This window comes from Biomphalaria glabrata, chromosome 18 (genome assembly GCF_947242115.1).
Source record: "Biomphalaria glabrata chromosome 18, xgBioGlab47.1, whole genome shotgun sequence".
NCBI lineage: Eukaryota > Metazoa > Mollusca > Gastropoda > Planorbidae > Biomphalaria > Biomphalaria glabrata.
Window position 1 is genome coordinate 19,660,523 of NC_074728.1, and position 19,273 is coordinate 19,679,795.

Consider the following 19,273-nt stretch of genomic DNA (forward strand, 5'->3'; position numbering starts at 1 on the left):
CATAAATATACAAACACGAATACACAAACATGAATATACATATGTGAATATGAATTTGCTAATTTCAACGAGCAAGCATGAATGTACAATTTGTTGTTTCCTTAAACTAGTTTGCTTTTTAGAGTTGGGGAATTGAAATGGAGCGAAAAGGAGTGAGTAAAATTACGCCATACCGTCGGACGTTGTCTCGTTGAAGACTGAGCCCGATGGCTCTGAGGCCACATTGTCCGATCTGTTGGACGTCTTTGACTTGTCGGATTTGCTGGAAAACTTTGACCTCTCCGATTTTTCGGTGGCTGCTGACTTCTCCGATTGGACAGACATCTGCGATACCGGCACTGACATGACAGAAGGTGTGCCAGCCCCTGCGCCCACTGCCTTTTGGCTCAGCGTCCTTCTGCAGAAGTGGAGAAATACATGAACACAATTATCTCTTTGTTTGTTACTAAGCATTGAAGATTACAAAATTCAAATTCGTTTTATTTGTAATACCCTTCGGTTTATTAGTATGCCAACTCATCATGGTTTTTTTTTTTTTGCTTGACTCTCGGTGGACGCTTATTTCGAAAACTGCTCTAAAGATTTTCCTAAAAAAAAAACTCCACTAGATGGCGGCTATTCTCTTCGCCTCGTATTAGTAAACTGAGACACTCAATAAAACGTGACACGATGGGTGATAATTGGGTTGAATTTCCAAAGCCTTTGTTTTTACGCCACATTCCTTGTGGAAGCTTTTGACAGTATCTTTACACATCTCTTGCTTGCGTTATGGAGAACTATTCGCAATGCATTGGCAGACAATTCATCTTGATTTGTGTAATACAGTGTATCCCAAACCATTGCCTTAACTGAACACTTCGCACATTCTGAGTATTTAGAGAAACAATTCACGCGGTGGACTGTTAGTTAATTATTTCAGTAGTTCGTGGAACACCTACTAAGAGCTCGCGGAACACTAGGGTTCAGCGGAACACAGTTTGGGAAACACTGATGTACTAGATTCAAATCGGCGTTACGTTTACAGTTAATAGTCACAAGTAAGCATTGACTACTATTAAAGTGGCGTAGCTAAGGATTTTGGGGGCCGGGGGCTTGTCTTGGAGTACGAAGATTAATGAGGAACGCAGTATTGCCACATCTAGTGCAAGCATAGCCATTGTCCGCCGGTGGTCGATTACGCTTTTTGTTTTCACCGTCTGCGCCTGTCCTCGGATTTTTCTTTTGGTTTCAAATTTGTATCCCGCAAGTGTTTACCACGCCCTAAATTCGCCTAATTATCTAAAAACTTTTTTAGAAAATTGTGTGCATCTCTCTCTCTATCTCTCTGTGTCTGTCCGTCTCTCTCTGTGTCTCTGTCTGTCTGTGTGCGTGTGTATGTGTGTGTGATGATCTCAGGAATTTCCTACAAGAAATTCATACAAAATACTTTTAAAAATGCAGTTACTCCTTTAAGCTTTGTCTTGGAGAATGACAAGTGTAACTTATGAGCAGAATGTCACAATTGATTCGATACTCTTTGTTTCTTACAAAGTGATCATTTGCATAGATATCGATTACATTGGAAAGGAATTTATTGCATTATCAAAACTTAATGTTCATTATCAGACGGTGCGTATAATTTTTATTTGATTTTTTAAACTCTTGAACATAGACGTATATAAATATGACCATAGACTTATATATACAATATCTAGACCATAGACTTATATATACTATATCTAGACCATAGACTCTTATATACTATATCTAGACCATAGACTTATATATACAATATCTAGATCATAGACTTATATATACAATATCTAGACCATAGACTTATATATACAATATCTAGACCATAGACTCTTATATACTATATCTAGACCATAGACTTATATATACAATATCTAGATCATAGACTTATATATACTATATCTAGACCATAAACTCTTATATACTATATCTAGACCATAGACTTATATATACTATATCTAGACTAGACATTGAGATTTTTTAAAACTACACAAAATGTCGTGAAATTTTTTTTTTTAAGTTGAAATAAGGCGTCGTTTTGTAAAGTAGTTATAAGAAGTAAAGTTTGTTTTGTTTTTTTTTAACTCTAAACTATGAAACATATAGTATAATTTTTAGATCAAGATCTAGTAATGGAACATCAAAAATAAGACAGCTACAGTCTCATAACTATTATTTTGCAATTTTTAGATACATAATCTAGAAAGATCTAGGTAATCAATCTATTTAAATGTACATTAGATGATTAAAATCAACAGACATGAATTATTTCGATCTAGGATTTTTAAAACATTATATCAATGGAGACTAACAGGAAATGGCTTTCAGTGATTAATAACCCATTTTAAAGGGAAAAAAAACTGTCACGTGATAGCCATTGTGTATAAAAATTAGATCGTAATTTGTCTGGAAGAGATAGAGAATCACGTGGCTAAATGCTGTTTGTTTACGGTTGGTGAATGAGGTTAATTGAAATGTTTTAATTTCTATACTTTGAATACATTTAAAACTCAAATTAAAGTTGTCACTTTATGGCCAACGAGATTAGGGCTAGGGTTAGTTTTTCCTAACAATATAAATCCAACTATAAAATTTATAGGGAAATCCTTAAAGCCGTTTTTATAAATTCATGTTCACCTAGGTTCCACCCTCCCACATAGCCTCCTCTAAGAAGTTCTGACTTGAATAGAGGTATTATTAAAAAGAAAGATACATGTAATATAAATAGCATTTACTTAGTTCTTACTTTAGCATACGTCAGCAAAAAAAATCATTTAATGTGTGTGACCGTACCTGTGCACTATCAAACCAATGTAGATTCCAACGATCACAAATAACAGAAATAGAATTAACACACCGATCCACAAACCTGAACCTCCGCCTAGGAAGGAAGAAGAAAAACGATGACTATGGGCAATATACAAGACCGGCCGAAGTGGGCCCCGCACTTTCATAGGATCCGCACTAATTCTAGATGTAAATTATTAAATTAAATCATTAGCATATATATATATATATATATAGTGGCAAGCGTGGTCGAGGGGCCAAGTGCGCTTGAACTTGGCTTGGCTTGGCTACCTATGAAGGGGGCTCGAGGTTCAACTCCCGACTCGGGCAGTGTTGTGTTTACTAAGTTTCTAAAGGCAGCACGGTACCCCCTCCCCCCCCCCCCCCCCCCCCCAACTGGTCCACAAATGAACTTGGACCAAAAAGCGCTCTGAGCATGCTAAAAGCATGAAAGTAGCGCTATATAAAAGCTATAATAATATATATATATATAATTACAGGGTTTCCGCGGCCTCCTCATTTTCCAGGACCTCCTGAAAATCTCCTGAAATTGGAAAATATACGAAAAAGTCCTGGAAATCTCCCGAAAACTCATGAAAATCTCCTGAAATAGGGACAAATTTGTCATTTTGAGGTTCCAATCCTCCACGCGATAAAAAAAACAAAACCAAAATTGACATATCTCCTTAAATACAAAGACAATGTATTTTCTAGTTTAAAAAAGCTTAATGTTGACATTATGTTTGCTCCGCTCAATCTGTTTCGCAGGCTCACCTGGACATTATTGGTCAAGCTCACCTTGACATGATTGGTCAAGCTTACCTGGACAATCCCCGTGAACCCGTTCAATACAATCTTCTCCACACTTTTCTATACAACTGCCACGACAGTTAATTCCGTATCGGTTGGATGAGCACGCTGTGGACAACATAGATTTAGACTCAGAGATAGTTACATTACCGTGTACCATAGAATGCAACATCTAAGCAGAGCCGGGCTGACGTAGATACATGCTTTGGGCAGAATTTTGTTTTAAAGCCCCTACCCCTTTTAAAGCTTCAATATAAATGTACTTAAAATATTACTAAATGTAAACGTTTGTGTTTGCATTATATTTTCGAGGAACGAAATGAAGTACTTGTACATTTTTAAACTCATTTCCCTAATAGTTTGATGTAATATGCATATTTTGATAACGTATTTATAAAATGCGGAGGTTCTTTTTCTAGGATGACGTTGTTTTGCTAATGTTATCCTACGTTGGGACAAATCAGGCTCTGAATCTTTGTAAAAGATCCAAAGTCTCATTGATCTTGTACCTATATATTCTTTATAAAAAACGAGAACAACAAATCATTTGCCTTGTCGCCATCTGTTATTGGTAATACGCGAGTTTTGTTTGAATTAAAAATGACCAAAATACTCCTTGTGGGCGGACGGAAATGTCTATTCAGAACAGAGCACTACGGGAATGTCTTGAAATAAAAACATGCAATTTTTTTTTTAATCGTTGAGGAAAAAAAAAGCTTTTTAAAGGGAAAGAACTCCGCATTTATTACTAAATGTTTAATAATGTAAAATTTATTAACTTAGTATTTGCCTAACAATATATTTCCTTCGCTTATCTAGGAAAAAACTGCCCATTTGCAGCTAAATTTTTCAATAATGTACAATTTATTACAATATTCTATGTTAAACAAAATATTTAATTGCAAATAAATAATTTACTAATCGGTTATTTATTGATTGATTCATATTTCATTAGTTAAAATAAATAATTGTTTAAAGTTTCAACTTCATCTGAGATTGGGTGTGAGAGAAAAGCGTATTCTTTTACTAAGAGGTCGAAACACTACATATTTAGCCGTATTTGTTAATACTGAAGGATTTATTTCATTTGTTGGTGTCATAAATGAAAATTAATTACCAGTAACTTTGCAGTTCGAACTTGATCCACGGGAAAAATAATGTGTACAAACATTCTACCAGACAAGGGAAAGACATAGAACTTAACTGAAGTAGTAGTATAAAACTGAATTAGCCCATTTATAAATTGTCGACTGGTTCTTATTTAAATCGAACTAATTGATACACTTAATATAAGCTTTGTTTTTCAAAAGTATTTTTGTGTATTTTGCTTGTTTTTCATATATTTTTACCGACTACCAAGCATGCTAATCATGGTCCTACCTATGGAGCAGGAATTGCTAGGCTTCTGGAATCCAGGATTGCAAGTCTGACACATTCCAATGAACTTGTTGCATGGTTCTTCGCAATTTTCACAAGAATTCACGCAGTTAATGCCCCATTTGAAATTTGGACAAACTGTAAAATAGCAATTGAATCACTTCTGAGAGACAATTAAAGAATTCGTTTTTATGTAATGAACATAATAGTCTGTACTGATGGGCAGCGATAGTCTTCTGGTTAAGGGATTGGCTTCAGTTACAAAAGGATAAGGCGCGGGCCCTGATAGTGTTATTATTTTCTGTTGTTAGTTTAAGTCATTGATACCCAGGGGCGGACTGGCTATATAGGCATTTGGGCAAATGCCCGGTGGGCCAGTACCCAAATGGGCCGGTAGAGCAACCGAAATGGCCGCATCTATGCCACTATGGCAGGTATGAAATTGTTAAAGGTTTTATAATATTCTCTTATAAAAAGGCCTTCTGTGCGTCGTGTTTAAAAACAAATCTTTCACAGACTCTACAGTGTAATACTATTTTAATTTAACACATTTTCCGAAATAATGTAATAGCCTTCATACGTAGACAGTGCTACTAGTAGGCTTCATCCTTTTAGGGCCTACATACTTAGCGATTAAAAAGCAACATAAGGTCTATATTTCTTATAAAGATACAGAGTTCACTGTATGCATACATATCGATACATTATCAAACTTAACATGATGATTTTGAAATGGATGCCCATCATATGATATAGAATTTGTGGGCCGAATTGCATAGAAATGCCCGGGCCGATTTTGACACTCAGTCCGCCCCTGTTGATACCCTACATACCGGTCAGGCCTCTCAAGACTTTTACCCACAGTTCAAGAAATAGGAATGTAAAAAAAAAATCATTGCATTGTCCCGTCACTCGCCCGGCCGAAATGTTTATAAACACACACACACACACCCACACACACACACAAACCAATCGTAATACGTTACGCTTCACTGGTCTAGGGGGGCGTGGTTAAAAATTAGGTTACGAATAGATTTCCGGATTAAAATCTTGCTGAAAAATGGGAATTTGAATTTCGGGACTTTTAGCACGCTTCTGGGTCCGCCAAGTATGATAGGTGCCTGACATTAGTTGGGACAGTAAAAGCGGTTGGTCTTTGTAGTGGTTCATGACACCCTCGCTAAAAAAATTAGGGCCATTGAAACAATTTGACATTTAGATCATCTGCCCTGAAGACTTCATTTTCTGAATAGGTTTTTTTTTCCCTCCCTTGAGCTTGTCATTGGTTAAAATGCTTAAAAATTAGCTAAACACTTGACGTTGTGCTGGGCAAACAACTTCTTAATGATCTTCGACTACTTAAACCTAAGAGTTTATAGCCTTTGTTAAACAGAATGCCGAAAACAGTCACTAACGTCGAGAAGGGAACACAACAGAACCCCCCCCCCCCTGTAAATAAAAGTGTCGTCCAATGTGACAACATAAGCATGTAGAAAATAGGTCTGCGTAGCCCATTGAATTGACTAGATGCATGACGCGTAGGACGTAATCATCTTCTTTTCTGAAGTAACGTCTGTATTTTATAAGATGAGATATAAAAAATCCTGCACTCATTACACACGAAGACAATACCCTTTAATACACATTGCATTGCAATTTAATCATTGTACTAGCTCTTGAGTAGATCAGCCATTTTAGCTTTGTGTATTAAAGCTTTCATGTAGGATTTTTGTTCTAACTGATATATTGTGTTTATTGTTACTATTTACTACGAAATTTGGAAACAACTTCAGCAAAATAGAAAACGTGTATTAGCTATGTATGACCTTACGTTCAGGACAGTTCTTGTCAGCATAACATTCCGCGGGCCGTGTTTCGTTAGTCGTTTCATTACAGTTGGACATTTGAAGACCAGTCTTTGCAGACTTGCATATTCTGGAAATAAATAAATATGATTAACCTTTTTAATTACAAAAAAAACAACAACATACATGCATGTTGTAAGTTGTAACTGCCATGTTGAAGAGATCTGGGTCAATCCCGCTCAAGGCCGGAGTTACCTTTACGTAACACAAGCTCTAGCTTAGGGCTCCTAAATAAAGCAAGTATTGTAAACTCTACGTTTAAACAAGCAAAATATAAAAATCTATTTTCTAAAAAAAAAAAAGCTTATCCAAGGAATAAATCCGCACTTACAACTATATCTATCGATAAGGTAGCAATAGTCTCCCCTTATTTGATATCAAAGAGAAAAAAAAAAGTAAGTAAAATTAATTGACTATTTTTTTTTTATTCAAGTTTTGTTAGGTACAATAAATAAGTGTTTAAAAGTTTTAACTTTATCCACGAATATGTGTGGGAGAAATAAGTTGCACAAGTGTCTATGGGTCCGAAAGTCTAGATATTTATTTATATCTGTGAATACTAAAGAATTCAATTAATTAAATACTTTTTTTTTTTTTTAAATTGATACTTATATTGTTTTAGCCAATGAATGATTGTGCAGAGTCACATTACCACTTATGAGCATGAGTGTAACAGAAATAGAGTGTACAAACTTTTTTAACAGACAGATTGACTTATTGTAAACTATGTCAAAAGTGTATAACAGCATCAATTTAAACAATAAGAATGTAATATAATTGTCAATGAATCAAAGAGTTGTCTTTATTACAGGATACAATTGATTTTTACCTTCTGATGTGCTTGATATTATTAGCTGTTACAATGTTAATGAGGTACTTAGTAATTATATCTGCCTACCTTTCTCTTACCTGTGAAGTGTCACGACAGTCTTGGGAGCAGTGCCATTCACTCCAATCATAAATAACATTGTTATTGCCTTTTAATTTTCCTGGTCCGCCCACAGCTGGAGATTGCACATGTATAGTACGTGTGTAGGTTTATGAAAGAAAAAAAAATAGTCTTACTTTTGTTACATATTTTGCATTTGGTCTGTCTGTCTGTCTGGTAAAAAGTTTAAGCATGTTTCTTTTTCTCCCACGTCACATTCTCAGATCAAGTTGAAACTTTGCACATTCTATCATTGAATTTGACATAAAAACTAGGGGAATAACTGTTACTTAATGAGAGATGTATATATATATATATATATATATATATATATATATATATATATATATATATATATATATTCCTCTTTTATATCTATGCACGTTTCATCTCCCGCATTCAATTTCCAGATTAAGTTATAATTTTGCATAATTATTCATAGTCGATGACAACACAAGAATCAATCAAAATAAAAAGAAGCAACCGATTATTTCATCCATTTAATAATAATAATAATCTTTATTTGTCTTACAATTTGTGCATTACACCAAACAAAAAGACATTATAACTATAAGAAACCAAGGTGTACATTCACACCAGACTCACTCATAATTTACATGTGACAAAGTTTATATCAGATTGTTCTTATTTAATGATTTGATTGCTAGGATCTTGTTAGAATTTTTATAGATGTTTGTCCCAAACAGCTGCCCAAATGGGGTTTGTTTTTTGCCAATGATTTTACCAGCAGCATTTAGGATTCTATGGAGTTAATTTTTATTTTTAATGCTCAGATTGCCATACCAGGCAGTCATATTGAAACTTAAAATATTGCAGATATGAGCGTGATAAAACATAGTCAAGGCACTTTCGCTAACATTAAACGATGACAATTTTTTTAGTAATCGTAATCTTTGCTGTACCGATTAATTAATCTTGTTTTAAATAGCAGAAAGAGCGCTAAACTCTGTCATCTTGAGATAAATGGCGGTTCTTTCGCTAAGCTAAATTTTTTTTTATATTACTCTTCCTTTATTTTGTTGGTTGTTGTAAAGGATGTAAATAATATAGGCAGCTTTGATATATGCAATATTTTAAGAAACCTTTTAAGAAACTCATATTCTAATTTCATAGCTCATTTATTTGTAACACATTCAACGGCCGTTGGCAATTAAAGTTACAATGATCTTTAGATGATAACGTTATACTTCAGAACCACTCGTCGTCCCTATCAAAAAAGAAAAATCTTACTCTGGAATAAATGTAACCTAACACAACTACACCAAGCTGCATTAAACTTTCAACAAACATTCTTATTAGAAAAAGACATTAACCAACCAGTCGATGACCTCTGGAATTTCATTAAAAACCATCTTAAAAGCATTATAGAAAATCAAAAACCAACTAAATACACATAAAACAAAATAAATAAATGCTGGTTTAATAATAGACTAAAGAAGCTTTGTAAACAGAAGGAAAACCTATATAGAAAATTTAAAGAAACTAATGCAGAAAGAGTTTACAAAAAGTATATAAAAATTAAACACTTAACCCAAAAAGTAAGCAGACAGCTGCAGAGTGAATACATAAACAATGTAATATCTAAAGACAACAACAAAAACCTATGGTCATACATTAAGTAGCGCCATTAAAAGATGAACATAACATAATACATAATGATAATGAAACTAAAGCAAACATTCTAAACAAATACTTTGCATCAGCATTCTCAGCCCCAGGAGACAAAGACATATTACTGAATTTGAACCAAGTAGACAACATAGAAGATATAGTAGTACAAGAAAATGGAATTCAAAAACTATTAGCCAACACCAAACCAAATAAAGCTTCTGGACCTGATGGTATTCCAGCTAGATTACTCAAAGAACTAAGTAATGAGCTAGCCCCAGTGTTCAAAATACTCTTTCAGGCTTCACTTAACCAGGGCAGAGTACCAAAGGACTGGAAAGAGGCTAATGTCACCCCCCTATTTAAAAAAGGAGAAAAATCTGACCCAGGAAACTACAGACCAGTATCACTTACCAGCATCACATGTAAAATCCTAGAACACATAATATGTAGCTACATCATAAACCACTTAGACAAACATAATGTCCTCACACCATACCAACATGGCTTTAGGAAATATAGATCATGTGAAACACAACTAATAGGACTAATTGATGATTTTTCAAAAGGTTTAGATAATAGTGAACAAATAGATGCTATCTTACTAGATTTTTCTAAGGCTTTTGACAAAGTTCACCACCATAGTTTGCTTAAAAAACTAAAATATTTCGGCATTAATGGTCCACTGCATCAGTGGATTAAAGACTTTCTGATAGGGAGAGAACAAACTGTAATAATAAATGGCTCTAAATCAACACCGATAACAGTAAACTCAGGTGTACCTCAAGGAACAGTCTTGGGTCCACTACTATTTTTAATTTACATAAATGATTTACCAAATTGCATTACTTCAGGAACAAAAGTCAGATTATTTGCAGACGATTGCATAATATATAGAACAATAAAAACAACACAAGACACAGATATTTTACAAAGAGAATTAGATGAATTACAGAAATTGGAATCAAATTGGAGCATGTCTTTCCACCCAGAAAAATGTCAGTTGTTAAGAGTAACAAAAAAACTAAAACAAATTAATTCCACTTATATTATTCATGGCAAACCAGTAACACAGACTAAAAACGCAAAATACCTAGGTGTTATAATAAATGAAAAACTGTCATGGAATCCACATATTGATGAAACTACAAAAAAATCAAACAAAGCATTAGGATTTATTAAAAGAAATTTCTATAAATCAAATAAGAAAATAAAACTAAAATGTTATTTAACCTTGGTTAGGCCAATAATAGAATATGCATCCTCTGTTTGGGACCCCTCAACTCAAAAAAAAACATTAAAAAACTAGAACAGACACAAAATAGAGCAGTGCGATTCATAACAAACGAATATTCACATTTGACTAGAGTAACACCTTTAGTAAAATTACTAAATTTAGAAAGCCTTCAGGACAGAAGGCTCAAAAGTAAAGTAGCAATAATACATAAAACACTGAACCATAATCTTCAAATACAAAAACAAAATTTAATAAAATACTCTGAAAGACACAAAGATAAAGGCACATTCCTCGTCCCATATGCTAGGACAAATTTGTACAAATACTCCTTCTTCCCTAGTGCTATTAGAGCATGGAATGGGTTGCCTGAGCTAGCCAGGAAAACCAGTGACTTGGCAGAATTTAAGTCATTGGTTAATATGCATGACTAAATGCATGACGCGTAGGACGTAATCATCTTCTTTTTTGAAGTAACGTCTGTATTATATAAGATAAGATAAGATAGTACGTTTCACTTCAGATCACCGTTGCGCTCTATTTCTTCCTTCAACCGACCCCTCCCCTAATCCAAACGAAACTCCATTTTTATTATTGCAAAGCTTATATCAAATCACTCTGTCTGTCTAGTAAAAAGTCTATACACGCTATTTCTATCCCTAGCAGTGTCGAATCTAGTTTAATTTTGCATTATTATTCTTGGCATAGACAAGACATGAATCAATAAAATAAAATTACCAATTATTCAATGTATTACTTGTAAATAGTTGTCTGGTTTGAAAATAACAATGTAATCAATCCTCCAGTACTAAAATATTTGGCTAAATATATAGGGTTTGGTCCCCTTAGATAATTATAGTCCTTATTTCTCCCATTCCCATTCTAGGATAAAGTTGAAACTTTAAACAATTCTGTAGTGGACAAAGCATTAGTTAATTAGTTATTAATATGATAATTTTTTTTAGTTTGATATAGAAAAAGGAAAATAACATTTACATTAATGAGAGATATAGAAAGTGAGGAGTTTTTCCCCTTAGATAAGTTTTTATTAAAGCATTTATAAAATACTTTGCATGCTATTATTTTTAGAATTTGATTGGTTAAAGAAAGTGAATCGGAACACAATAAAAAAAAACAACACAGAACAGAATACTGTGTTAAAAGTGTGTCATGAAAATCTCAAATTTGTGACAAGAAATACAATCTTTATTAATCTGCTATGCATACTGTCAGGGGCAGGGCGAGAGTGACTATGTTACTTTGATACTAGGTATGATAGTTATATCCTTATGTTTATATACTACCAGGTTATGAATGTAAACAGTCTGCACATGTTATGAACTGAATGTTATAGTTTTCCTTGCATGTGAGAGAGAGTGCGATAGTCAGTGGGGTCTTGTTCCCGGTCCAGGAAGGTTGGACGGTTGCTTCCTGGACTGGTGCTTGTGCAGTTGCTGAGGATAAGAGAACAACGCTGGCAGAAGAAAAACGCCAGAGAAGAAAAGCAAGGCAAACGACACCAGCTCCAGCTGGAATAACCTGCCCAGTGTGCGGCCGAACATTCCGGGCTCACATAGGTCTCACCAGCCACATGAGGAGGCATAAAACCCCAGTGCAAAGCCCTCAGCCCCCTGGATGACAAAGTGGTCATCATCGAAACACGATGGACGAACTATATATATTGTGAACTTAATATTTCCTGATAGTGTAGCTGTCAATGTGTGCTTTATTGGATATTAAAGTTGTTATTATATTTCCTGAATAGCTGGCGTTTGAGTTTATTTAGTATTAATTATTTGTTCTTGAGTTACCCCTAATACGAGGAAAGCGCAAACAGGGACTCTTCGTATTACTTGGCACCACACCTTCATGGAGGACCTCAGAACAGTGGACACCAGGTGGGAGGAGGCTTCAGACATTGCCAACGACAGATCTCTATGGAGACAGCTTGCTGCCCAATGCACCAAATGGCGCGGGAGGACCTAAGTCTGAGTAAGTAAGAGTTACCCCTTATAAGCCAAGAAAGAAAAGAACCCGACACATACTTCAGACTTCTATTGATGCTCTAGATCAGCGGTTCTCAACCTTTTTAGCCCGGCGACCCCTTTTTACAATTCCTCACTTATTCGCGACCCCAATAATAAATTATTTTCGTTTCTAAGTATCATGTTACAAAATTATATTTGTAGGCCTGATGTAAATATTCTATTTGCATTGCCAAAGCTTAAAGTTCAATCACGGTACAATATTTTACCATTAGGTTCATTTTGTCTACTTAGTTATATATTTCTCACCAAAATCTACGCATTAAAATTAAAATTTATGGATGCTTTGTTTCACCTTTTCTAAAACGTATATTGTTTAGTTCATAAATTACGGATTTAACACACCGTTTAATTCAAAAACAAAGTACCATTGGATATTAATTCAAAATCCTTAATAATTCAATTACACACAAATTGCGATTAATTACGTTTAACCGTAATGCTAAAAGTCCGAAAGTAACGATACGTTATCTAATAACCTGCTCTAATTTAAACTTTCATTAATATATATGCTGGACAATTATAATGTTCAAATCTAATCTGATTCAACATCTATCCTCGAATAACAATATATTTAGTAAATTCCAATGGAAAAAACTTAGTTTGTGACAAGTTTTACATGTTGGAATGGACAAAAAAAAATCCATATTTTCGATGGCCATAAGCGACCCCTGACAAATTGTGAATCGACCCACAAGGAAGTCGAGACCCACAGGATCAGAAGCCCTGCTCTAGATGGTCCCTTTCGTCTGAGGGATCTGGAAACAAAAAATGAGCGTTTAATTCCCACAATAGTATTAACAACAAATAAAAGTCTTCTCACGTGTTTTACATGAGTGCGCAGGGTCCTGGAATCCTGGCTTACATTGACCACAGGCCCCCGTGAACTTGTCGCAGTCTTTGACACAGGTATCGCACGTGTGTTTACAGCCCACACCCCATTCATGTGCTGGACAGGCTGGGGATCATTGAATTAGCAGAATTTGAACATTTTCTAGGCCAGCATTCATGTGCTGGACAGGCTGGGGATCATTGAATTAGCAGAATTTGAACATTTTCTAGGCCAGCATTCATGTGCTGGACAGGCTGGGGATCATTGAATTAGCAGAATTTGAACATTTTCTAGGCCAGCATTCATGTGCTGGACAGGCTGGGGATCATTGAATTAGCAGAATTTGAACATTTTCTAGGCCAGCATTCATGTGCTGGACAGGCTGGGGATCATTGAATTAGCAGAATTTGAACATTTTCTAGGCCAGCATTCATGTGCTAGATACCCGAAAGAGCATTGACTTGGCATTCATTTTCTAGACACCCAATAGGTCAGGGGTTCTCAACCTGTGGGTCGCGACCCCTTTGGGGGTCGATTGACGATTTGCTAGGGGTCGCCTAAGACCATCGATAAATGGATTGCTTTTATCAATTCTCCTATTGCTGTGTAAGTGTGGGTGGGGGGTGGGGGGGTCACGGAAGAGTTGGGGGGGGGGTAAAAAGGGGTCGCCGAGCTTAAAAGGTTGAGAACCGCTGCAATAGGTCATTAAATGGTGATTTTCATGGTGATAAACAAGGTGAATTCTATCGTATTCCATCTGAACTGAAGCTAACACTTCGCCCAAATTATCGTGTCCTAGTAACTGAGTTTATAGAGAGTCGCGCTAATAACGTGAATGTCAATTGTTCTATCCCCATTGTGGCTAATAATTTTCCCTTTTTTTTTTTTTAAATGACTAATACATATTATGTTTTGTTTACTAAATGAAGTTGAAACTCATTATTATTTTTTTTATCTTAGCTGAATTACTTGTTTCTTTCACATTTGTTGGAGGCGCGAGGGCTGAGCGATAAAGCGCTTGGCTTCCGAACGGGAGGTCCGAATACTTGTGAAGAATAATGGGATTTTTAGTTTCGAGATCTTTGCTGCCTCTGAGTCCACCCAGCTCTAATAGGTACTTGATATTAATTGGGGAAACGTTAACGTGGGTGGTCGTTGTGCTGGCCACATGACACCCTCGTTAAACATGGGCCACAGAAACAGAGGACCAACAGACCGCAAAGGGAACTTTTTTAAAAATTCTTTTACATATGTACGTAAAATAAATATATAATAAAATAGAACTAGTTTTATATTTATATAAATTACATTTTTTTTTAGTATTAATTATTTATACAAATAATATTAACAATATTTACTTCATAAAATATCAAAATGTTAAGTGTTCTAGTTATTCGCAATCCAGTCATAGGGGTATAGGGTAGGGAGGGTGTCCAAACTTGCTAATCCCCAAGGGCCCTCAATTGAGGGGGGCCCCCATATGAAATTTGATTTTGCTTCATATATTACGCCATTATCTCATGCAATGATGTCGAATGTATAAATGCAGAGGTCAAGCCCCCCGGCCACCCAAACCCGTAGCTGCGCCACTGAAAACCACATTATTATCTTAAAAGTCGAATTATATCTCTGTTATAAGCCAAAGTCCTAGCACTTGTCTAATATATATATACATACAATATAGGCAAAAAAAAAATTATAGACCAAACAATGAAAACTAGACTGATGTATTTAATTTTTCTGAACTATTTAATCATCTTAATTAATAGTTGATATGTTTTTGTTGCTAATAAGCCACAGCCCCCTCTTCAACTTATTCCGTGTGTATACTTCTTCTCAGATCGCAACGTCTAAAAGGGGAACCATATTTTTTTTAAGGGGCGCGGTGGCTGAGTGCTTAAGCGCTTGGCTTCCGAACCCGAGGTCTTTGGTTCGAATCTTGACTGGGATTTTGAATTTAAGTAATTTTAAGGACGTCCTGAGTCCAACCAACTCTAATGGGCACCTGACCGTTAGTTGGAGAAAGAAGAGGCGATTGGTCGTTGAGCTGGCCACATGACACCATGATATTTAGCCGTTTCCCATAGAAACAGATAAACTGAACTTCATTTACTAGACACATCGCAAGGTCTGAAAGGGGAACTAACTTTTACTCACTCTCAGGGCATTTCTCATTGAAGTAACATTCACTTGGTTTGGTCTCGTTGGAGTTACCTTGACAGGTTACTTTGACATTGTTACTTCTACACTCTCTGAAAGAAAACAACAAAGCCCATCTAAGGGGACAAAAAAAAGGCAAGATCTCTGTCATTAATCGCATTGCAGCAATAAGATCCTTTTTCCATATCAACCAAAATAATTACTAAATATTGATTAACTTATTAAATTCCTTGTTATTGATTCAAGTACTGTCATCGACTATGAATAATTATGCAAGGTTTAAAACTTACTCCGAGAAGTAATGAGAGAAAAAACGTGTACAAAACGTAATGAGGGAAAATAACTCCAGATATAAAGCCTCAATTATCAATAATTGGCATTTATTTCCATTTTTCGATAACAAACAAGAAGAGTCAGTACCAATCAACTAAATGATTCATGTTTAGATTGATTTATGTTTTTGATTTTTTTTTTAGGTACAACAAATAACTGTTGTAAATTTTCAACCTGATCCGGGAATGGGTGTGGGAGAAATATCGTGTAAATGGATGTTTCAGACAGACAGACAGACTGACCTGATATAAGCTTTGTAAAAATTGAACTAGATCACAACCGTAAAACTGAGACTACAGATCACACTATCCTACACTACATTAAATTTATTTCATATGGACACATGTTGATAAAACTTTTTTTTAGAAAGCTGACATCCACTGACTCTGTCCCGTTTTTCCATCCATTTTGTCTGTATGTTTTTCTGTCTGTCAGTCTGGTAACAAGTTTGAATATGTTTTATCTCCCATTTCCTATTCTCAGATCAAGACTTTGCAAAATTATTCATTAAACCTGACAAGACACAAATCAATTAAAAAAATTAAACTTAATAATTAATTGACTATTCAATTTTATACTATTTGAACATCGATTGTTTAGAGAAAAACAGTGTGTTTTTTTTTTTTTTGAGACTGCTTGTAAAAACAAAAATTGTTTGCTTGGAAACGTATCACCAAGATGCTAGTACTTCTTCTAACAGTTTTTGATACTTTAGAGTTACCTGTATCTGTACAATTTAGTGTCATAGCAGTCTCTACTACAAGCCCAGTCTGACCATTGCCCGTAGTGGAGTTCCGCTGAAAGAAAAGGCAAAAGAGAACATTATTGTGATGATGGGTTATGTTTGGAAGTCTCTAATGACATAATTCTAACCTACTTCATCAAGTACTTTTAATTAGATCTCCCCCACCCTTTTTTTTTGCCCTTTTATAAGCTCCGTTTATCTGCGCCTTTGAATACTCACCTTTGTACTTGTTGGTATCCTCGTCTATCTTCCCGTCGCGGTCATTGTCTGTAAGGAGGAGAACATGGAAGTTGTCATTCAATTTGGAATTGTCGAGAGTTGAAACTCCAGGCCAGCTAAAGCTCCCTTCCGCCGGCCTGACTCACCAATTTAGTAGAGCTCCAATCAGATGTCTATATATCACATCTCCATGTCCAAGGACTAAGTACTCAGGACAATGGGGATAGAAACGAGGCATTCTGGGGCTAGAGATGAGGCCGAAGGCCGAGAGCGCTGGGGACAGCCACCAATATTCCTTCACTATACCACGCTTGCCACTTACGAGACGATCCCTTGAGAAACGGATTGCAATATGGTTATTGGGGCTCTCTTTCAATCCCCGTGTAATTAGCAAACTTTCTAAGCACTTCCAACGGGAGTCTTATTTTGCTAAACATTGTATCGATAACATTGTAGTTGGTGGCAATTGTTTTGATAGTACAAGTGAGGATAAAGTTTAGCTTAATGTGTAGGTAATAAACAGGTACAGGAGAGTTACTTTAAGATTTTGGGCGTTTTACAAGTGTTAATGGAGGGAATGGAGCGTTATGTTTTGGTGGTATAGAATGATATAACTATCAGCTGTACTGTCATAATGTACATTAGAAGTCACTTGGTGATAGCTGAACGGAAGATGAATTAGAGGCTTTAACAGAAAAGACGTATTTTTGTAGTGAGTTTATTTAATCAAGGGTATTTATTTCAACTATAACAAATCTGCATTAATTTACAATTACTAGCTGTTTGGAGCTACAATCCAACAAGCAAATGTTAACAACAAGCGAGATATTACTGGCCAAGTGAATGTGTGGACATTTGTTTAGTAGAAAGGACTCGAAAACGAATATACTGCTGCAGGGATGAACGACTGTATGTGGGACCAAGTAGAACAAAGGACGTTTTGCTGTATTGTATACAGAAATGGTGCTTAAACTACAGCCCGTGGGCCATATTCGGCCTCTCACTCAGTGCAATATACACTTTTGCCCACAGTGCGAAATGAAGCCTCATGAGTTTCACGTCCATGAACTCGACATTGTTTTTCCTACGGTGACACAGTCCGTAACTTACATCTAGGAAATGTATATGGCTACTTGACCGAAAAAAGGTAGGGTACCGGTGGACTACAAGACTTGTGATGAGCAGGTCATCTAATTATCTTTCTTAACTAATTTCACTTAATTTAATCTCAACATGGTTGTACGTTGAATGCAATGGAAGCGAGCACCTTCTCCGTCAATGGCCTCCTCATCTACAAGGCCATCGCAGTCGTTGTCAATGAGGTCCCCGCTGGGTACCGCCACTGTACTGTCACTAGTGCAAGGCTGTGGATGAACAGAAACAATAATAATAATAATAATAATAATAAAAATAATAAGATCAATATAGTCTTTTTGTTTCCATACTATCTTTGGCGATGTACGAATTTCACACCCATACTCACTATGAAATCACATTTACAATTATTGTACAAGTTAGCAGGTATCTTTCATGACAGGTGGCCTTCTCGTCAGGTAGCATACTCACCAGGTTGATGGGCGACACGATGTAGCCTCCTGGGTACATGTAGCCACTAACCGGCGTGTAGCCGTAAAAGTAGCACCCGAAGACGTTCATCACAGAGATCAAGACGTGTTTTGTAATCTTGGCGTCAATAAACTTATAATGACCAACGGACCATAGCACCTCGTTTCTGGCTGTCACGTTAACCCATTTTACATTCGCTCTGTAATTTACAAAAAGTATTTATAATACAAAAAAAAGAACTATATTTATAACTAAATTATAGAGTTGGAAGCTCGTTAGCTTAGCGGTAAAGTAATTCCATCTGGCTTCCTCTGGTCCCTGGTTCGAATCCTGGTAACGACTGTGATTTTTTTTAAATTTCGGGATCTTTCGAAGTCTCTGAGCCCATCCAGCTCCTATGGGTACCTGACATTAGCTGGACAAGATAAGAATCTAGATCGACCACCTGCGGACAACGGTTATGATTGCCCTGGATGTGAGAAAATGTGTAGGTCACAGCTGGGGGTGCGCAGCCACGGAAAATACTGCATTTTCCTCACTAACCTTCGGATTCTAAGACAAGCCTTATTATATATATATATAACACTGACAATAACACTGAAATAAACAAACAAATAAACTAACAAAATCTTGGTGACGTACCTGTCAAATAATGCTGTTCCATCAAACAAGATAGCCTCCCTCTGTTCCCACTGAATGACTACTGCAAAGTAACTGAACTGTTCAGGATC

The 19,273-nt window shown here is 35.9% G+C and overlaps 1 protein-coding gene across 1 annotated transcript; it reads right to left on the reverse strand.

The window, feature by feature from the left end:
- Positions 1-162: 162 nt before the first annotated feature.
- LOC106065845 (cell death abnormality protein 1-like) lies at positions 163-19,273 on the reverse strand. The gene is made up of 13 exons (XM_056017651.1): positions 19,185-19,273; positions 18,543-18,741; positions 18,244-18,340; positions 16,977-17,024; positions 16,734-16,809; positions 15,677-15,771; positions 13,511-13,645; positions 7,750-7,855; positions 6,818-6,921; positions 4,990-5,124; positions 3,622-3,717; positions 2,806-2,893; positions 163-397 (listed from the first exon to the last, which is right to left on the reverse strand). The coding sequence occupies exons 2-13, from the start codon at positions 18,630-18,632 to the stop codon at positions 163-165; spliced, it is 1,305 nt and encodes a 434-aa protein (XP_055873626.1). The 5' UTR covers positions 18,633-18,741; positions 19,185-19,273.